Genomic DNA, 22,464 nt, shown 5'->3' on the forward strand with positions numbered 1-22,464 from the left:
GTACAGCACTTTCGATTTTTAACTCTCGTCGTAGTGACTCATCACCGGGTTTATTCAAGGGTTTCTATTTTTTTTTAGAAAAGGAGGAGGACCCCGGCCTCTGCATCTAGGCGATGCATATATACGGCCATTTTATTAATTATTCTCATAAGACCTTACAAAGTGATACAACAGTAAGACTAAAGCCACCGTCTATACAACAACTGTCGCTACTCCTATCCAATTGATGAAGGGGCGCTGATAGTCTGGGCCTAATACCAAATAGACTTCGCAGCCAAACCTAAACATCTAAGGGTTTCTATACGCATCATAAATAGGTGTGGCCGTGTGCTTTGCATAATCTTTAGTTGGCCATCCCTGTTAGACACAGCAACTATCGAAGTCGTAGCTTCAATATCCAGCCAATTGCAACTGCCAAGATTCAATGAGAGCCAACATATCTGGTACACAAACTCTCACACGCCCTTTTGGCGGTGGCGGATCGGACGTCGCCCAGGTAGGATCGCCACCACCTTGCTCGATACCGTCAAAAAAATAAAATCTAAGAAAAAATAAAACGGACAAGTCCCCGCTCGTCTTGTCACTGACGAGGCCGTCGAACGTGGAAGAGGAGGGGGGCAGGGGGCGAGGAAACGACATGAAGGAGACTTTGGTGGCCGCGGCTAGGGTTGAGAACATGAGTGCCAACTGGTTGCACACCTCTCCTTTATTTAGGAGATAAGAAGGAGAAGCTTCGAGCGTGCTATCTCCATATGACGATTGGTCTGTCATTCTTCATGCCGCCTGTAACTACACTTGCACGCCCATTCGGCCAGAGGCGTAATTGCAGTTGCACGCCCACTTACATGTGTGCAACTGTGGCTGCACGCTTGTTTGCAACACATGTTAATTGGTCGCGCGTAAGTGTAGTTGCACGCCCACCGGCTGTGTGCAACTGCGCGCATGTCCACCGACCACGTGCAACCACATTTGCACGTCAGCTCACCGGCTGGTGTGTAATTGATGTTGTACGCTTGCCGGATGTGCCCAACTACATGTTTACTTGTCGTGCACAACTACAGTTGCATGTCCATGCACCCTGTGCGCTGTATATCTACCAACCGCTCACAACTAGATTTACGTGTTTTGTAGAAAAACAAAAACAGTAAAAGGTGAGGAAACAACAATAATTAGAGGGAAAGTGAAAAAGAAGGAAAACAAAAAAGCAAAAAAATAATAATCTATGTTGATGTAAGCTGGATGAAATGTACTAGTTATTAATATAAAAATAAGATGACATGCGCAGGCCACTTTGCCAGTTGAAATATCAACTTAAACAACCCCCTTCCATTTGCTTAAGCAGCTGGAGTACTAAGTTTAGTGAAATCATTATTTGTCCATTGCTGAACATAGCTTCTTTGTTTGCACTTGCACCAATAAGTGAAGGACTTGTTGCGACCCATTCATGTATCATTGACATTGAGATTGATGGAGAGGGTCAAAATAAAATATCGGGACATCGATGTCTCGACTTAGTAACGAAGAGGGTATATACCTGTTGAATGGAAGTTAGTATTAACACGTTATGTTTCTTTTTCAGTATATTTGTTTTCACGATCAACAAGGTGATCCGCAGCTGCAAGGTAAGGTCCAAGCCCAAGCATCCGTTGACGCCGAATTACTTGCAATTATCTAGTCTACTACTTGTTGGGTTGGATGTATGCAGTATGCTATAAAGTTAGTTGTTAGGCTCAAAGGCCAGCATCTAAAACACCGACCACTTGCTAATTAAGCTGTGCGCCATGGAGATTTTCTTAAGTTTGTGCTTAGTTACCGTAGCCACGGTGCTAGTCCTTTGGTTTCTTAGTTCTTCCAACGACAAAACCAAGACCAAGAAGAGGTTGCCTCCTGGACCATGGACCCTTCCGATCATCGGCAGCCTCCACCACCTCGTCGGCCAGCTCCCGCACCGAGCCCTGGCGGAGCTGTCTCGCCGGCACGGCCCGCTCATGTACCTCAAGTTCGGCGAGGTCCCCACCGTGGTGGTCTCCAGCGCCGAGGCGGCGGCGCTGGTCATGAAGACCAACGACCCTACCTTCGCGGACCGGGGAAGCGGCGTCGCGCTGGACATCGCCGGCTGCGGCGGGAAGGGGATCATGCTGGCTCCCTACAGCGACCGTTGGCGGCAGATGCGGAAGGTCTGCATCGTGGAGCTTCTCAGCGCCGCCCAGGTGAGGCGCATGGCGTCCATCAGGGTGGAGGAGGTGGCCGGCCTCGTCCGCTCCCTGGCCGCCTCGCCCGCTGGTAGCACCGTCAACCTCAGCGAGAAGTTGCCGGTGCTGGCGAACGACATCGTCGCGAGGGCCGCGTTCGGCGGGAAGTGCGCGCAGCAGGGCGAGTATCTCCGTGAGCTCGACGACGTGATGACGCTGCTGGGGGGCTTCATCCTCGCTGACCTCTTCCCGACGTCAAAGCTGGTGCGGTGGCTGGGCACCGGCGAGCGCCGCCTTAGGAGGAGCTGTGGCCGGATCCAGCGCATCATCGACGACCGCAGGGCGAGGCGTGCAGCCGACGGTCCCCGCAGCACCGATGACGAGGACCTGCTAGACGTGCTGCTCAGGTTGCAGGAAGAGGACTCGTTGACATTCCCTTTAACCGCCGAAATAATTGGCGCGGTCATCTTTGTGAGTACTGTTATTCCATTCCTCGTCTCTTAATTTATTCTGTCCTATACTCTTATGCCATGAAACCAGGAATACTAGGCGTGGTTATTACCTAACTACTCCCTCCGTCCCATGATATAAACACCTTTTTAACAATACGCTCATGTTAAAAACGCTCTTATATTATGAAACAGAGAAAATAATACTTACTATTGTTTCTTTTTGTATTCCATATGTAGGACATGTTTGCAGCTGCTAGTGAGACCACAGGAACGACGTTGGAGTGGGCAATGTCGGAGCTCATGAACAATCCCAAAGTCATGGCAAAGGCACAACTAGAGGTGCAGGAAGTGCTAGGTCCAGAACGAGCAGCCATCACAAACTCCGACCTCGGTGGACTCCACTACCTTCGGATGGTGATCATGGAGACCCTGAGGCTGCATCCTGCGGGTGTTATCATCCTCCGAGGGGCCAGAGAGGATTGTGAAATATTAGGTTAAGACATTCCTAAAGGCACCAAGGTGCACATTAACGTCTTCGCAATATCGAGGGATTCTCGATATTGGGAAGACCCTGAAGTTTTTCAACCAGAGAGGTTTGAGAACAGCGACAAAGATTATAAGGGCATACACTTTGATTTCATCCCCTTTGGGGCTGGGAGACGGCAGTGCCCAGGAATTCTGTTTGGTATGTCAACCCTGGAGCTAGCACTGGCGAACCTTCTCTACCACTTTGACTGGATGCTCCCTGATGCGGTGATGACAAAGCCGGTGGACATGTCCGAAAAGTTTGGACTCACTGTATCTAGGAGGTCTGACCTCCTGCTTAGGGCTATTCCGCGTGCATGCTCCAAAGCTGCATAGATTTGGACCTTGTTAAGTATGTCAACATATGTACACCTCCCTTTTATACCGACATGATCTTCTGTATACAAATAAGCTTAACGAAAATTATGGTTTTTTCTATCATTGCTCATAGAGTACTCTTCTTCACATATGCTCAAAAGCTGCGTAGATTGGGATTGTGTTAAGTGTGTCAACATATCTACACTTCCCTTTTAACATACACCGACATCACCTGTTGTATACATATAAGCTTAACAAAACATTATGGTTTCACAATGTTGAACATGTATTTGAAAAATAAGTTCATGACATTTAGAAAAATATTCTCATGCTCATGATGTTTTTGAAAATGTTCAACGTGTGTATAAAAGATGTTCAGTGTGTATTTGACAAATATGTTCATGATATTTTAAAAATATTCGCATGGTCGTGATATTTTTGAAAAATATTCAACATGTGTTTAGAAAATGTTCAACTTGTGTTCCGAAAATGTTCAACACGATTTTTTTTAAATGGACATGTATCTAAAAAATGTTTTACATGTATCTGAATATTGTTTGACGTGTATTTGAAAAAGAATTAACGTGCATTTCAAAAAATAAAAAAGCAAAAATTAACAAAAAAAGGAAAAAGTAATTAGAGAACCAAAAAGAAAACCATTGAAAAACAATACAGATAGAAAATCGGGCGGAACCTTTACAAACTCGGTGGAAGGTTCCTAAATTCGGTCCATACCGGTTGGCCGACCAGTAAGGAAGAGGTTGTAGGCAAGGCTTCCTTCGGTTGCAAATAAACAATACACAGCCTGATGCAAAAAACAAATTTGGTTGTCTTAAAAAATCCGCTTCCAAAATTATTTTGAAAATGAAAAACATATTCAACGTGAAAAATTGTTCGAAAAATGAAATAATGATCCAGAACTTTAAAATTGTTCACAAAACAAAAAATTGTTCTTTAATTTTTAAATTGTTCATTAAAATACAAAAAAAACAAAATTCCAAAAACCTTTACAAAAACAATATTCACAAAACTATGAAATAAAAATTGTTCTCAAATTAAAAAATTCTAAATTTCAACATGGAAATCTTGAATTCAACAAATGTTCTCGACTTCCATAAAATGTTCTCAAACTCAAAACCACAAAAACAAACAGAGTGTTGATTGTTGGAAAAATAAAACATTTTTTCAGAAATTTAAAAATTTCTGAAATTCCGAATATTTTTACAAAAATATGGAATTTTTCTGAAAGATCGTTATTTTGAAATAAAGAACATTCTTTTCAAAACTTGAAGTCATTTTAAAAAAGCGACTTTCTGAAAAAGGAAATTTTTTTTGAAATGTTTAGAGTTTTTGAAGTTTTTTTTTAAATTATGACAATTCTTCAAAATTATGAACATTTTTCAAAGAGGAGTTAATTTGGAAATATGCACAAAGTTTTGATTTGTTTTTTTGGAAAAGACAAGCTTATTTTGAAAAAATGTTAACAATTTTTTAATTTATATTTATTAGAAGTTAAAACTATGGAAAATAAAAAATAGGGGAAAAGTAAAAGGTAAACTAAAAAATTATAAAAAGCATAAAAACGTATAATATAATATAAATAGAAAAACAGGGTAAAAACCCGGTTCACAAAACCTTTTGGTTCCACAAACCGGAAAAGCCGGAAGGAACCTGTTAGAAGGTTCCCAAAACCAAAACGAATGAGAAAAGCTAAATGGGCCAGCCCAGTGCGCTTGACCTTATGCATTTGGTCGATGGGACGACGCATCGAGCGCCTTATAGAGATTTCCCCTTCTACAAACACACCTGCGGTTGCTCGAGGAACATGATAAGGGGCTGATCACAGTATAGCCCATCAGTGTGTATATTTTTGTGTTCAATAAAAGAGGCAACCTGAAAAACATTTAAAAGCTTTGAGTATCAGTTTAAATCATGGATATAATTTATATACAAGATGTAAAAGTTATGTATCTGAAAAAAAATTGATTATATTTGGAAGCAAATCTAACCCTCTAGTATTTACAAAACATTCACTACATACAGAAAAATTTATATATGTCAAACAAGTTCATCCCTTTGAGAATAGTTTTTCAAGTGTGTTAGAATATATGTTTGTGCAATTTTAAAAAGCATTTATACAAACTAATATAAATGGAAACAAAAAATTGCCAAATAAAAAGGTAAATAGACACACAGAAAAAACAAAAGGACACAGGGAAGAAAAGGAGAAAAAAAACAAGTCACGCCTACTTCCTGACCCATCGATGGAGCGGTTCAGGTGCGCCATATAGGATTTTCCGACTCAGACCACCCCGGCTAGACAAGGTTAACAAATCTAGTTTCAAACACGCAAGCAAGGAACCTCTCAAATCTCTACTACCTCAATTTTTGTACCAAATTTCCATCTTACGTCAAATGTTTCTTCCTACCTCACTAGTAGAAAAAGGGTCTTTTGTCCCGGTTCATAAGGGCCTTTAGTCCCGGTTCTGGAACCGGGACTAAAGGGTCGGTACTAAAGCCCCCCCCCCCCCTAGTCCCGGTTCTTACACCAACCGGGACTAAAGGCCCTCCACGTGGCCGCTGCCTGGAAGTCCACCTTTAGTCCCAGTTGGTAACACCAACCGGGACTAAAGAAAATTTTATGAAAAAAAATCAAATTTTTTCTAAAAAAAAATTATTTTTTTTTTCGATTTTCGAATTTCTGAATTATTTTAACCTCTAATCTCTAATCACCCCTCATCACTGCTCAATTTAAAATCTAATCTCTAATCACCCCTCATCAAACTTCTCGGACGGTCACCCATCCTGTCACTACCCCAGCCTGAGCACGCTTAACTTCCGGGTTCTATTCTCCCTCGTTTCCAAGTCTGCACTTGTTGTTTTCCTGACAATAGTAAGATGTCAATCCTATTAACCCTCAGGAGTTTAGCTTGAGCATGAAGTTACACATTTCACTGTTTGAGTTTGAAACTATTGTTTGACCACAGTTTGACCAGATTTGTCCAAAATTAAAAAAACAGAAATAATTATTTAGGAACACTAATATTTCTTGAATAAGTAGTTTGACCATTGTTTGACCACAGTTTGATCACAGTTTGACCAGATTTGACCAAAATTCAAAAAAACTGAAATAATTATTTAGTAACACTAATATTCTTGAATAATTATTTAGTAACACTAATACTTCTTGAATAAGTAGTTTGACCATAGTTTGACCAGATTTAACGAAAATTCAAAAAAAACCCTGAAATTTGAGCATAACTTTTTTTCCTTTTAGAATTTAAGGATTCTAAAAATTTGCAAACAGGCCATAGTATATTATACATTTTGATATATTATACGTTTAGTCCCGGTTCGTGTCTCAAACCGGGACTAAAGGTCTAATCTTTAGTCCCGGTTTGAGATACGAACCGGGACTAAAGGGCATCGCACCCTTTAGTCCTGGTTCGTGTCTCAAACCGGGATTAAAGGGCTCATTTGAACCGGGACTAATGCCTTTAGCCGCACGAACCGGGACCAATGCTAAAATTAGTCCTGGTTCGTGACTGAACCGGGACTAATGGGCTTATCTGGCCCGAACGAAAGCCCTGTTTTCTACTAGTGCCTCTTTGTCTGCACTCTTTTAGGTTCCACCTCCCTCCCATGTATGTTTTTATTCCCATACCGATGAGCCTCCTACCTTCGATTTTTCTACCAAGATTTGATCTCGTTCCACTACTCCCACCTTCCTCTCTTCCAGACTCCTCTCCTAGCTCTAACGCTAGCACCAGATGCACCCGAGCGCCGCCCTCCATCGTAACTGCAACTTTTATTCTTCCATGGCCATTGAGACAACCCGTTGCCTCACAATCTCCTCTGCTTCACTTTTCGCGTTGCCGATGCCACCTGCACTAGAGCCCACACCGCCACCTACAACAACCACCAATATAGACACCATGACCGTCACCATGCACACAACCTCGAAAATGGCACCATCCTACACCGATCCCAGCAGTCAGGCGCTACACACGAATGCCTCAGTGGTATCCACATCACCATCAACCACCAACACCAGGCTTGTGCCTTCCACTTCACCAACACTCGTCTGCAATATGTTTGTTGCAGCTTCAATAATATGTTAGTTGCACATTCCACACTCGTGTGCAACTTCAATAGTAACAAATTTGCAACTCATATTTTTGATTTCTGATAAACCCCCCTTTCCTTTCCAAGTGTCTATTTTGTTGGATATATTGCATATTCTTAAGATTTATCGGCATAGTTTTGTTTGTCCTTTTATTCTATGTTTTTATTGGTATTTCTTGCAATTGTTGTGGTTAATGTGGGCTTTTTCTAAGGATCCCAAAAATGTTTATGTGGCATCAGAATTTCCATTTTTATTTTATATTTTTTGACCAACTTTTATTTTATACATGTTTCGAAGACAATGATTGCATAAAAAATACTATATGCTCATTTGGCATGTATGAACTATGGTAAGTTACATATTTCTTAAGATTACGATTACTCATAATATTAAGTGTTTTTGTTCATTCTTGCTTCCTTTTATCTTCTGTTGGTATTACTCTCACTGGTTGATGTAGATTTTTTTAAAGCATCTGAGCCATGACTTCAGATCTTCAATTTCTGTAGGAAATGTTAGCAAAATGGATAGTAAATTGGCTAAAGGGGAGCATAGCATATCTCCTATGTTTATCTTCAGTGCTAAGAAATCGTCCTAGCATTTGTGTACCCATCTACTATTTCCTAGTGCTGATACAGTTAAATTGTTCTCTTATGTTCCGGCCAAAAATTTGTTTGTTCTCTTGTGTACAATTTAGGCTAGTTAAAATTGATCAAGATAACATCATGTCCCCTGACCGGGCGTTTATATATAAAAATATACTTAAAATTGATCAAGATAACATCATGTCCCCTGACCAGGCGTTTTCGGTTTTCATCGATCACCAGGAAGCTTTGACAAATGCTTGCGAGATGTCCATTTTTGTTATAACATAAATTAATCATTGAACCATTCCACTCATTTTCAAGATCACCACCAGTATTATTAATTGTTATGTACATCAATGAAAGAATAGAAATAGAAGAAGAATAATGTCGTCCAATGTTACACTGCCACCGCGTGATAATAGACACACACAAAACTATACTAAACAAAAACAATGATGCTGTTGCAGCGACTTGATGGATCAAGAGCTCCGCGCTTGATCGACGATGGAAGCAGCGCCGCAGCGACGGGATCGATCGATCTGAACAAGACAGGCAAAGCGAGTAGATCATGACCAAGTCGAATCGTGTGAAATACTAGCTAGGAAGGAAGAAACAAACCAACAAAATACCCCTAACAAAAACCCAACATAATAAGTACAGCAAAATTAAGGCTGGGGTACTATCTCTAGACAAACAAAGTGAACAAGAGCTTTGTGGAAATCGGTCCATTTCAGGGGAGAACTTGAATAAATTACAGCAGTGAGTGTCCATGCATGATCAATTTTTCGTTTGCAAGAAGTTTTTTCGTTTGCAAGAAGTTGAAGAGGGAATCCACTACCAAAAGAGAAAGAGGAGCAAGGATAAGTTCAGCGATGGATGGTCACCAACCTGCAGGAAGGGAGACAGCGAGGAGCGTCAGATGCCGGGCCGGAAGGATCCGACGAGGTCCCCTGTCCGGAAGGCGCGCGCGACGGCGGTGGCGCCGGCGAGGCAGGACGACACCCACACCGCCAGGACCTCCCACACCATGTCCAAGACGGACACGGTCATCGCCCACGGCATTGACATGGCGCGCCTGCCTCTCTGTGTCTCTCTCTCTCTTCTCCTATCCCCTGCCACAACCCAAAGGAAGAAGAAGAAGAAGAAGAAGAAGAAGAAGGTTCAACGATCCAACAGCTTCCGTGCATGGACCAGCAAGCCAGGTGGTGACTAAAACTGAATTAAAACCGCGATGAGCCCACGCAAGATATCCATGATCTGGGAAAAGGATCGGGTCCCTGTGCGCACGTCACGGACCGGGCAGCTGCGCCCTGTTGCCGGGATGAGACGGGATTCAATGGAGAAAACGATCTAGTTAATGAATTCTCTCGCTGTCACCTCACCGGCCTTCACGAGGGAGAGGGGAGAACACGTACGCGCGCTCCATCGAGTCCATGACGACACCGACCAGGAGCCGATTTAGCGCATCGTAATCCGGATTTGCACACAAAAGCGACATGGGTAGTTGAGTGCCACGGCGTGCTTCCTCGGCACGGTGGGACAGTTCTACGGCTTTCTCCCTCCGTGACAGGCCCGGACCATCTCCGATTGGTCTATGGAGACAAAAATGACCAGCCAACGAGGGCCTGTTTATAGGCATAGCGTACTACTACGTGACACCGAGAGAAAGGTCCCGGTATTGTGCTATAGGGTCCCTGTCCAGGGTGGAAGCGTATGAACATATCGGTAGACGTTGACGGCTATCCGTCTATCTGTCCTGCCTCCCATGCCATGCCTGCGTTTGGCGACGAGCCGTGACGGTGATGGAGCCACGTACGTGCTGAAGCATCGGGCACGTATAAGCCGCACGGGTCATGCACAGTATCCCCCTCCCTTTTTTTTTGTCTTTTACCGCTAGCATATTTACATATTAGATGTAATAACGTTTTATATTATGGGATGAAAGGTGTACTCTCTTGAATGATCGCATGAGTTATGTAGTGAGCAATCCTAACTATTTGTAAACATTGAGCACTCTCACCGTTGCAGCATACTCTAGTACACTACTACTAGAATACGCATCCACGGTTGTTGTATTCTTTTTTCTACATCCACATCTTTTTTGGATGGTTAGGGCATCTACAACCAGACTTAACAAATTTGGTCTCTCAAACATCCGTGAACACATCCGGTCAATGTTCGGGCGTGACCGTTTTAAATACCTATTTGTCCATTCACGCAGTCATGTGCCTCCTTTTTTTCATATATACTTGGCCACATGCATGTGATTGATGTGGATGAAGAGAGAGAAAGAAAAATAAAGAATAAAGAAAAAAAATGGTTCGCGATGGGCCAGATGTTATTTGGCAACTTTTTTTATGTATCCTATATATATGGCAATTTATTTTAGGGGAATATATGTGGCAACTGATCGGACATGCTCGGGCACTGTTCGTATTGCCTCCATGGGCAGAGTATGAGGAGTCTCGAACAGGCCGGGAGTTTAGAGAGGCTTTGAGAGGTCCAGTTGGGTTAACTTTTTTTTCTCTTCTGTCTGGTTAGTGATCTTGCGTCCGCCTAGTCAATTTAGAGAATTCGGTTATAGATGCTCTTAACAAAATGCGCTACATACATACATAAATACATACATACATACATGCCAAGTTCTATTTGGCGCCTATAACACTGGTTATAAATAGGCAAAAGGATACACATCGCATACCCCTGTGGGAAATACACAAGAGCACCTAGGTGTGCTCCAACCCCCTATAAAATATTAAATTGAAAAAATACTAGAAAAATTCAAAAAAAATCTGAAATCTTGGGATCTCAAACTTGGGTGCCCAATCTACGCGTGTATGAAGTATCGTAGGAAAATACCAGGAAATGTATCCGTGGCGAAGAAAATACAGTTCGGACCAAAATCCATCCAAACAGTTTTTTCTATACATAGGAACTTTTTGTCTTTTTTGCCACGGATACGTTTTTTGGTATTTTTTCACAAAATTTCACAAGGAAGTAAATTGGACACCCAGGTGTCATAACCCAAAACCCCAGATTTCTTTTGAAATTTCCTGGTATTATTTTGAACTTAATGTTCATATAGGGGTGTGGAGCACCCAGGTGCTACAAATCCTCTTCCATACTGCCCCCTTTGCTAGTTTTCATGGGCCGGCCCATACACGTTTCTATGAAGAGCTTCCCGTTATTTTTTCTGGTTTTTTGGCCCGTTTTTGTCAGTTTATTTATTTTTCAAATGCATGAACTTTTCACAGATGCATGAACTTTTTCACACTCGTAAACTTGTTTTAATTCTGAAACTTTTTTGAAATTCATGAAATTTTCTTAAATTCGCAATATTTTTGAATTTTTGTGAACTTTTCTCAAATTTGAGAACTTTTTCATTTTTGCAAACTTTTCTCAAAATTATGAATATTTTATAAATTTGTGAACTTTTCCCAATTCATGTTTTTTTAAATTGTGAACTCTTTTTAAGTTTACAAATTTTCAAAAAGCCAATGGTCAACCATCAATGGTTGCGTCTAAAAATCTGTGGTTAAATGGTCTCATGGGCCATGGCCTATAATAACACGCATGTGAGCGCCCGCTTCTGAGCAGACCCTATAAGCACGAATTAGGAGCTCTCTAGATACATATGCCGTCTACTCTTTCCGTCCCATAATATAAGAGCGTTTTTGACATTAGTGTAGTATAAAAAATGCTCTTATATTACGGGACAGAGGGAATACGTTATAAGGTGCGCTAGTACTGGGTATTTTATGATGGGTCGACCTGCCTGTGGGTGAGTACTAGGGCAAGGGGTGACGATGGATGTGTGTATCGCGCATTCGGACGGGTGCGTCTATTTCTTCACTTCACGAGAGAGATATCTGGCTTACTACAAGATGAATGGAGCTCTTTGCCTACATGGATGTTCTATCTAGAGTGGCCCATTAGCTCCGGATTTAGAAGCCTTCTGCTTGATGAAGCTTCTGGTCAATTTTATTTCCTTTTTCCAATTTCTTTAGTGGTTTCTCTATTTTTCTTTTCCTTTCATTATTTATTTTTGTTTATTTTTTTCTTTTATTTGGTTTCCAATTTCCTTTTTTTCTTTTTGTTCTAACTTTTATTTCTATTTTTTCAGATATATTAACCTTTTTAATTAGCTCGGTATAATGCACAAATTGTTTTTTACATTTCATGAATTAAGCGTTGTGAACAATTTTCTTACATGTCACAAATATATTTATATATGTTATGGATTTTTTTTTAAATTTGCCCACTCAAATTTTAATATTTTCATGAACATTTTATTATGTGTTGTGAACAAGTTTTCGAAATGACACAAGGAATTTTTGTATTTTATTAAATATCTCTTGAACATTTGTAGAATATACTGAATTTTTTTAAAACTTTACAAACAATTTAAATTTTCATGAACGTTGCTTTCCAGATGCGCGAAACATTTTCAAAAGTTAAAGAACATGTTTTAAGCATACGAACACATTTTTGAACATCATGAATAATGTTTTGAACTTACATAAAAATTATCATATTTTGCCAATAATACAACATTTTTTACGAACACAGAAGATACTTAAATAAAATGTAAAAGGTGCACTGTAGCGAGCATCCCATATGGCTCACATTGAGCAAGGTATAAACGCTCTCGCTTAAGGTGAAAGAAGTGGGCCGACAATCTAGCAGCACAGTAGGTATGTAGCCACCACTTTAATAATAGTGTTTTTTCTCTTGACACACACACACACACACGCACACACACACACACACACACACACACACACACACACACAACACATTTTGAATTTCTTTAGAAATTATATATTAAAAAAAGTTTTACAACATGTTCATCGTGTATTTAAAAAGCTCATTGCTTATTTTTTTAACCATCTATCAAAACAATTTCATAGTGATTATGAAATGTTCATCGCCTATTTTAAAATATTCACTTATATATATTCATCATGTTTAAAAACATTTATTATGTCTTAAAAATACTCATCTTGTATTCAAAGGATATTATCATCATGTATTAAAAATATTTTGGTATGTGAAGAATGTCCATTGTGTATGAAAAATTATCTACCGTGTCTTATAAAAATGATTATGGTCTAATTTAGAAATATTTTTAAGGCAATCAAAAAATACTCACCACATATTAGAATATTTCGAACCATAAAACTAAAAAGGAAATAAAAATACAAACAGAAAAAAAGTAAAATAAAAAACCAAAAAATGATAATACAAAAAAAGAAAAAGAAAAGAACAATAAGAAAAAAAGGAAACAAAAAAGAACACAGAAAAACCAACAAACATCTTGTCCATGTTGGGAGCGATCGGGCTTCACTAAAATAAACCATTAGGGAACTCCTATAGGAGAGCCATGATCGGGGCACCCTATAGGAGAGCGTTCGTTATATAGGGAACTCCTAATCAGTGCTCTCAGCGCCAGGTAGCAAAAGCAGCGCCCGTGCTTCCCCTCGGGTGGGCCGGACCAGCGAGCAATTACCTCACCCGTCGCTTGGTTGCTTGTTCATAAAAAAAACTGTCGTTCGCTCGTCAAGAAGTGTTCACGAACAAAAAAATTGTGAGTTGAAAAAAATCTTAGGAAATCAAAAGGTTCATTTATTAAAAAAGTTCACAAATTCAAAAAGGTGCAAATAATTCAAAGAAAGTTTGTGTTTAATAAAAAAGTTCACATTTTTTAAAAAGTTCATCGATTTGAAAAAAGTTCATTGATTTTGAAAAAAGTTCGCCAATATGCAAAAAATCATTAATTTGAAAAGTTCACCGATTTGAAAAATATCCATAATTTTTTTGAAAAAATATTCATGAATTTGGAAAAAATTCCATCAATTAAAAAAGTACATGGTTCGAAAATAGTTTGTGGATTTAAAAAATGTGGAGCATTTTCACTGATTTTGAAAAGGATTTCATGAATTTGAAAAAAGTTCATTTGTTTTTTTAAAATGGTTCATGAATTTTATAAAAAATTCAAAGATTTGAAGATTGTTTTGAGTTTGGAAAGATTTGCACGTATAAAAATGAAAAAAAGGAAAAAAGGAAATAAAAAGAAAATAGAAAGGGAAAGAAAAAAAACCAAAAAAGAAACAGCAAAGAAGGAAATACAAAATAGGAATATAACCTAACAAAGGAGGAGAAGTAGTAGTAAGCACAACAAGAGAGCTGTCCCAGATGGTTACTGCATGTTGGAACGAAACAATGAGGTATGGAGCTCTAATATCACTTCCTACAGAATTTTTTGAAGCTTAAAAAAAGTAAATGGGCTGAGCCCAGGCCGCAGTGGGGTTTGCGCCCGTTTGCAGGATAGTATGTAACGGGCGCTTAAGGCGCCAAATAGGCATTGGGCGTTATATGTTGCAATAAGCAAGATATAGATTTGTGCATCCATACGTGCTTCGATTCAAACCAAAAAAGGTCAAATCCTCCTCATGCTGCGTTTTTTCCATTGCAGGTCGCATCAATGGAATATGACATATAAGGATTAATAAAAGGGCTAGAAGCAAATCTTACGTTGTTCATCAAAATGGACATCACCAATTATACACGGACACGTCTGAACGTGTGAGCAGATAGCCGAGTGGGTGGCGGCCATCCAACCATATGCACCAAATGTCTGCCCCTTGGCCAATGGAGAGAGGAGAGAGAAGGGGAGGGAGAGAAAAAAATGGGTTTGTGGTAGGGTCCAAGGTTGAGTTGGCGTGTCCGTACTACTCACAAACCTCTACATTTCGTTCCAGTTTGTGGGATTTCGGACATTTGTCCATGTCGGCAGACATTTGGTGGCTCCCATTGGGTGGCAAAAAAGTGTCTGCACCATCCAGTCTTGACATTTAAGGGCGATTTGGTGATGCATGGTTGGAGTTGCCCTAATACACGGTGCCAAAACAACAACAAAAATTGGAGCTAGAGATTTATTGTCTTCTAAAAAGTTCTAGAATATTTTAGTTTTTTTCCATCAAAAGACAACACCGTGCTTGTGTAAACTTAAATTTAGTGTTGCATGCTGAAGTGATTTAGGAAAGTTAGTCGTGGTGTGAGGGCTATGAGCATGAGACATCATGGCATGTCCTGGCAGTGGCGTAGCCAGCCCAATACACCAGGGTGGTCCATTAATAAAAATATTAACATAAGTTATTTATTTTTTAAAAAAATATTTATTTTACTACATTATATACAAGCTATGGGGAAATTCCAGGGTGGTCCATGGACCACCCTGGCCACCCCCTAGCTACGCCACTGTGTCCTGGACATGTTTTCATCCTCATTGTTATTTCGTTGTCTAACCGTTGTTAGTATATCAGTGTACCTTGTGCCTAGATGTTGTTTATTACCTTGAGAATTGTTTAATTTATTTTAGTCTTTAAATTCTTATTTGTACATTATTTGTTCTTCCTTTAGCTTTACCTTTCCGTTATGTGCCTTGATAAAGATAGCATGGCTAACTTTTGTACCATTATTTTTAAGAAAATATAAAGTGCCAACAACCAAATTCAGATACTTTTTGGGTGTGTATGCGACTAATGACCGTGACAACTCAAATTGTAGTAAATAGGGAACACCTAATCTTAGCTATCCAAGTTCAACAAAAAAAAGTTGGAAATACTTCCTAGAAAGGTACTACGATGATATGTGTGATTGCGTCATCAAGATACTTTCCAGGCGCCGTTCCAGAGAAGCTTAGTACTTGGCTGTTTTCTTTGTACTCAAAAGAATGATACCACACATATCAACCCACCCTTGCACAAACTCGTCACCACCACGTCGGATGATGAAAACCCCACGAACGTTGAAACTACCAACAATAAAGAACCATGACAAGAGCAATCGACACACCTCAAGGGGATAAGAACCACTAGATGGTAAAAACCCCAGGGAAGGCAACCACCCAGAATAAAAACCACTGTGGATATCATCAACCCTGACGACGGCAACCACTCAGAATAGAAAGTCATAACGAACATCATAAACCTTAGAGACGACTACCACATGGAATAGAAAACCATGACGGCAGCAAAAACCCAACCATCAGGATTCTACCCGCAATAGAAGACCACGACATGGCAAACCAGACAACATGATGAACACAATAAACACTAACGAATGACGATGCCCCCAGCCCCTATAAAAATGCGCGGAAGTGGTGTCACTCGGTGAGTTGACACAACTTGGTGACGCCAAAAAAATATGGTACCCATATCCACTTTGTTCATGTGAACACTTACACCCGAGAGAAAAACACGCCGCATACTCTGATAATATATAAGAAAAAAGCACAAATGTTTCAAAAAAAATAGTATCATATATGTGAAGCAAGTCCGGTTATAGCAATCTCATACCTCGAAAATATATGTGAACACTTGCGGCCGGGAGAGATAGAGAGCCGTGAGGGCACGCCAGATCATGTAGGGGAACCGGACGGCGACCCGTCCTATACGGTCGACTGTTATTCTGGTCGTTTATTATTTTATTTAGGAAATGGTCGTTTATTTATGTGATCGCCATGCCGTCTTCTCCACACCACAGAGCACATACACACGCACATCAACAACGTACGTACTCCTATGCCGCGCTCTTTTTTAGTACACACATATGGAAGTAGAATGTTTTATCCTCCATTTTAGAACAGAGAATGTTTTATCTGTCCCGTGCTTGCACGCTCGCTTCCACTCGATCCTGTGCGGCCTATAAATTGCCGTCAGCCAAACCTCCTGAACTCAACTCATTGTCTAGTGTGAGAGGTAGTGCGAGTGCAGAACACACACCGCTCTAGCTGCTCGAAGCAACAGTTGTTTGTCGATCTCAGCTAGCTAGGAATGGCTGGTTCCAGGGTAGTCGCTTCTTGTAGCCTTGTCATCATGGCTTTCATGGCCGTGGCAACGGCAGCGACCGTGCCGGCAGTGTACGTGTTCGGCGACTCGCTGGCCGACGTTGGAAACAACAACCACCTGCTGACGGTGCTCAAGGCGGACTTCTCCCACAACGGCATGGACTACCCGGGCGGGGTGGCCACCGGCCGTTTCAGCAACGGCAAGAACTCCGCCGACTTCCTAGGTGAGTTGCCTGCTCATTTCACTCCATCGAATACCAATCAATAATCTACTCTTTTCTTGCCTGTTGCTACTAGTTTGTACGGCCCGAGCTAGGTTAGTTACTTAGTTAAATAAGTTAGATGACACGTTCACAGTGTCAATCAGATATATCCTCTGCTGCAGAGAAAGTGTAATCAACACCTATCCCAGCTATGTTCCTATTCTTCAGCCCCAATTTTTTTAATTTAACTTGACAAAGTGTACGACTTTTCACTACTATATCCAAGTTGTAGCAACTATGACTTGGCCAGCTACGTGCAGATTTGGCGGCCATAAGAAAGTATATATTTTCAGTTTTGCATATATTTTTGTAGACGTAGTTGTCTTGGCCATGTCTTTCACCCCAAGCTAGCAATTGGTGAGTTCAGCCACATTGAGTCAAATTCGTTGCCATGCATAATGATCGACGTGTAATGTACGTTCTCACGATTCTAATCGGGAGAAAAACGACCGGTGTTCTCCGACCATGACGTTGAAGGATATATATAACTTTCAAAACGTACACTTTGCAGATTTTGAGTTTGTGATTGATATATACTCACTCGTGTGCATGTATTCATGCAGCCGAGAAGCTCGGGCTGGCGACCTCGCCACCGTACCTGGCCTTGTCCTCGAGCAGCAACGCCAACTACGTCAACGGCGTCAGCTTCGCTTCCGGTGGCGCAGGAGTCTCCAACGACACAAATACGGAACTGTGCATCACCTTCGACAAGCAGATCGAGTATTACTCGGGCGTGTACGCTTCCCTGGCGCGCAGCCTTGGCCAGACCCAAGCCACAATCCACCTGACCAAGTCCATCTTCGCCATCACCATCGGCAGCAACGACATCATCCATTACGCCAAGGCCAACGCCGCCGCCACACCCTCCCAGCAGCAGCAGTACGTCGACGCGCTCATCCAGTCCCTCTCGGGCCAGCTGCAGAGCCTCTACAACCTCGGCGCGCGCAAGGTGCTGTTCCTCGGCACGGGGCCCGTGGGCTGCACCCCGTCACTGCGGGAGATGAGCTCCACCAAGGTCTGCAGCGCCGTGGCCAACGCCATGGCTGTGCAGTACAACAAGGCGGCCGAGGGCGTCCTCAGCGGCATGGCGGCGCAACACCCGGACCTGCACTACGCGCTCTTCGACTCCTCTGCCGCGCTGCTCCGGTACATCGACCAGCCGGCGGAGTACGGGTTTGTCGAGGCCAAGGCGGCGTGCTGCGGCCTCGGGGACATGAACGCCAAAATCGCCTGCACCCCGCTCAGCAGCTACTGCGCCAACCGCTCCGACCACGTGTTCTGGGACTTCTACCATCCCACGGAGGCCACCGCGCGGATGCTCACCGCCACCGCCTTCGACGGATCCGCGCCCTTCATCTTCCCTATCAATGTAAAGCAGCTCAGTGCCATATAGAATTGTATGTAGACTAGCACTAGATTCATCATCAAATATATATTGGAGCTATATATTCATCGCCTGCCTAAATTTTTCTCCAAAGTCCAAGTCGTATTTTGAAGCCTTTGGTCAACGTCTAACCATCACCATCTCTAAGTCACTCCATGCCACTAGTGCAAAACCGGGATGTATCACCGGTTCGTAAGGGCCTTTAATGTCGGTTCCGCAATCGGCACTAAAGAGTGGGGACTAAAGGTCTCCCCCTTTAGTACCGGTTCGGCACGAACCGGCACTAAAGTGCACCCACGTGGCACGAGCCAGCGCCGGGGGCGGGGAGCCCTTTAGTACCGGTTGGTAACACCAACCGGTACCACAATATTTGAGGGGGTTTTGGTTTTATTTTATTTTTCCTTTAATTTTGTTTTTTTCATTTAATATTTTTTGTTTGCTGGTATTTTACGATACTACATATTGTACACGTTATGCATATATATATATATATATATATATATATATATATATATATATATATATATATATCATCGAATGTCTCACAACCACCATTATTATTCACACATACACATGCATGTATATATTTATACAATTAGGTATATATACAATTTCTCCTACATGTTGCCTTGGTGCCTTCGGAGCATGATGACAAGTGGTTCATGGGGCGGTAGCGGGTAATAGTATTCTCCTTTGGGATCTATGACCTGGTCGAGCAAAAATCCCGCTATTTCCTCTTGAAGTGCTCGTATGCGCTCCGTTAGTAGGAGCTTCTCCCGCACGTCATGGAACTGTTAAGAAGGAGATCAATATGCATGCATGTGTATTAGTTGTGTGACTAGATATCGATAATCATGTAAAAATTGTGAATAGTGTTATGTGAAACGTACCCATTGCTGTCTATCAGATCTGCTCCTTTCGGACGCCATCATGCGAATGTTCTCGCAAACGTAGAATGCACACACATTAGTCCCCGACGCCTGCTTCAGGGCCATTACGAGAATTGAATTTAATCAGGTAATAATTAATCAAGCATGATAATTAATTAATTAATGGTATTGAAACAAGAATTAAAGAGATGGTAGCTAGCTAGCTAGTATTACTTAATTACTTACCTTGGATCGATACCAAAACAGCTTTTCTGCCCATTTTCCTGGAGTCACCTTGATGAACTTTGCCCAAACCCTGCCCGCCGGCAAAGAAAATTAATAAATGGGTTATTAAGTAGTTCATATCAGGAAATGACGAACTAAATAGGCCGAGATAGAGTTAATAATGATTGAAATTACCTGTTGACTATCCCCTTCAAGATGGTGTAGTCACTTTCTTTTTTAAGTAGTGAGTGCAGTACTTCAACTTTTCCTTCTTCAACTTAAATGTCTAATAAGATCCAGTGGAAACTGCATGCGCACACGTTTGCATGTCTTAATTAAGCGGGCATGTGCATAACACTAATCAACTACCCTAAACCCTAAAACTTAATTATTAACATCTAGCTAGCTAGTAAGCAAAAACAGAATTTGTAGTACAAGACAGTGTGACTCACAGGAAGTTGTAAGGAAGCAGTATATCTTCATTGGTATTGAGGCGCTTCAAGAACTCTAGCATTTTATTCTCTACATCTTGTCTATACCATTCCAATTTCCATGTGTATTCATTAACGGTATTTGGGTCAATGAACCCAATGCCATAGCGTCCAACTTTTTTCATTTCATAGATCTTCATCCTGCATAATACCACAGAAAAGAATATAGTGAGGATAATTACAGGTAATGATCGATCAATGAGCACTAAAGCTAGTTTGAGACTTAAATTACAAAAAGAAATCACTTACAGACAATAGCAATTGACGATAGATTTGTTGAGTGCATCTTGATTGAATAACCGAAATAGTTCTGAATACTCAACGGACAGAGCTAGCTCATGGAAGTAATGCTCTTCCTTGACTTTCACCATGAGGGACTCTCGATTGGAATTCTTGGTAATGTTCATCTACCACTGATGCAATTCATACATTCTTGTTGGGAGGTTCTTGACCTCCTCGGGCTCGACCAAAGGTTGGCCCCGGACATATTTCCGTTTTATTTCCTCCTCTCTAAGCGGAGACATGGGCTCGATCTCGAGGAGTTGTCCAACACTGATATTGAGCATTTTAGCCTGGTTTATATGCTCCTCAGTTATTACCAGATTGTTCAGCTGGGGAACGGTTTGCCCACAATAATATAGGGCGCGCGTACTCTCATGTGTTGTTGGCACAACAAGCGGGGGGATCGATTGCGCAGCCTGTTCTCCCAGCTGGGGAACAGTTTTCCCGCATTTTTTGCCAGCTGCTTGTTGGCTCGAGCTCGAGCTCGCTTCCTTCTGTAGTTGTGCTCGATGTGCCTTCCTGATTTGGCGCTCATAGTCTGAGTCAACAGGCTTGGGAACTGGTGGTCTAGCCATACGAATGAAGTGGTCAATCTTTTCCTCAGGCACTTTCTCCCTTGGCGGCGGTGCTGGTTTTGGTCCAAAATGGGCGTCCAGTTGGGCCTGCACTATGGCTGCGTTTTGCTCCACGGTCATGTCGTAAGGCCTCTGAGGAAGAGGAGTGAGGCTTGGACCATATTTATATCGCTTGCCTCCGCCTGTACCTCCTGTACTACCTCGACTCGTACCGCTATGCACCATAGCTGCGGCGGCTTTCTTCTGCGATTGCTGAGGCGGCGGAGACGGCTGATGTGGCTGAGTTGGAGCAGGAGTATGCTCACGCAATGGTGGACTTGGAGGAGCGGGAGTCTGCTGACACGGTGGCGGACTTCGAGGAGGAGTCGGCTCACGCGTTCGTGGACTTGGAGGAGCGAGGGTCTGCTGACATGGTGGCGGACTTCGAGGAGGAGTCGGCTCACACGTTCGTGGACTTGGAGGAGTGGGAGTCTGCTGACTCGGTGGCGGACTTCGAGGAGGAGTCGGCTGACGCGGTGTCGGTGGCCTTCGAAAGATGATGCAATCCTTTCTCCATAGGATGATACGATGTATGGCCTCTCCCAGTGTGTGCTCGTCGTCACCTCCAGGAATGTCAAGCTCTAGCCCCGAATATTGGTCCACCACCTCATCAACCAAGACACGAGCATAGCCCGCTGGAATTGGGTTGCAATGGAAGGTTGCTTCGGGGGGATTTGTAAACGCAACGGCGTCCGCCACCTTCATGGATATGTTCTTCATTTTGAAGTGTAGCTCACAGTTAGTGTTCTCTATGATGTCATCCACAGGGTATCTATCCAGCAGTGTGTCGCCCGGGGTGGAACCAACGCTGCTTCTCGGCATGGATGGGACGGTGCTATCCAATGTTGGATCATCCGCTAGCTGTTGCCGCTGCTGAGACCCCCTTTCCTGGCTAAGTGAGTCGATCTGCTGCTGCTGCCGCTGGAATTTGAGTGCCAAGTCCGCGTGCAATGCTTCTAGGCCTTGAAGGCGTTCTGCTTCGTGCTTCCTCTGCTCCTCCTCCAGCTTCCTCTTCTTCTCCTCCTCCATCTTCTTTCTTGCCCGACACTTGTAGTCATCGTTCCATTCTGAAAAGCCCTCATACCAGGGAATAACGCCCTTGCCTCGTGCTCTTCCCGGGTGTTTAGGATTTCCCAGGGCGCGCGTAAGCTCATCGTTCTCTCTGTTGGGCGTGAACACCCCCTTTCGAGCATCTTCTATTGCGTCAAGTAACTTTTGTTCGGCTCCTTTTAGACTTGCCTTCTTCAAAACTAGGCCTGTCTTCGGGTCCAACGCCCCCCATGCGCAT

General features: G+C 42.3%; 2 protein-coding genes across 2 annotated transcripts; both read left to right on the forward strand.

Moving 5' to 3' along the window:
- The first annotated feature begins 1,681 nt into the window (after positions 1 to 1,681).
- Positions 1,682 to 3,551, forward strand: LOC123125873 (desmethyl-deoxy-podophyllotoxin synthase). Its single transcript, XM_044546318.1, has 2 exons — positions 1,682 to 2,663; positions 2,882 to 3,551. Exons 1-2 carry the CDS (start codon positions 1,782 to 1,784, stop codon positions 3,140 to 3,142), a joined length of 1,143 nt encoding a protein of 380 aa, XP_044402253.1. The 5' UTR covers positions 1,682 to 1,781; the 3' UTR covers positions 3,143 to 3,551.
- Positions 3,552 to 17,034: 13,483 nt separating this feature from the next.
- Positions 17,035 to 18,704, forward strand: LOC123125874 (GDSL esterase/lipase At5g55050-like). The gene is made up of 2 exons (XM_044546319.1): positions 17,035 to 17,272; positions 17,875 to 18,704. Exons 1-2 carry the CDS (start codon positions 17,035 to 17,037, stop codon positions 18,702 to 18,704), a joined length of 1,068 nt encoding a protein of 355 aa, XP_044402254.1.
- The last annotated feature ends 3,760 nt before the right edge of the window (positions 18,705 to 22,464 follow it).

Source organism: Triticum aestivum, chromosome 5D (assembly GCF_018294505.1).
Source record: "Triticum aestivum cultivar Chinese Spring chromosome 5D, IWGSC CS RefSeq v2.1, whole genome shotgun sequence".
NCBI classification, from domain to species: Eukaryota; Viridiplantae; Streptophyta; class Magnoliopsida; order Poales; family Poaceae; genus Triticum; species Triticum aestivum.

What these genes read in the sequence shown, in the direction of transcription:
- LOC123125873 (XM_044546318.1), top strand. Translation starts at nt 1,782, where the DNA reads ATGGAGATTTTCTTAAGTTTGTGCTTAGTTACCGTAGCCACGGTGCTA. An exon ending in TAATTGGCGCGGTCATCTTT is followed by an intron (nt 2,664 to 2,881) that starts GTGAGTACTGTT and finishes TTCCATATGTAG; the next exon opens with GACATGTTTGCAGCTGCTAG.
- LOC123125874 (XM_044546319.1), top strand. Translation starts at nt 17,035, where the DNA reads ATGGCTGGTTCCAGGGTAGTCGCTTCTTGTAGCCTTGTCATCATGGCT. An exon ending in GAACTCCGCCGACTTCCTAG is followed by an intron (nt 17,273 to 17,874) that starts GTGAGTTGCCTG and finishes GTATTCATGCAG; the next exon opens with CCGAGAAGCTCGGGCTGGCG.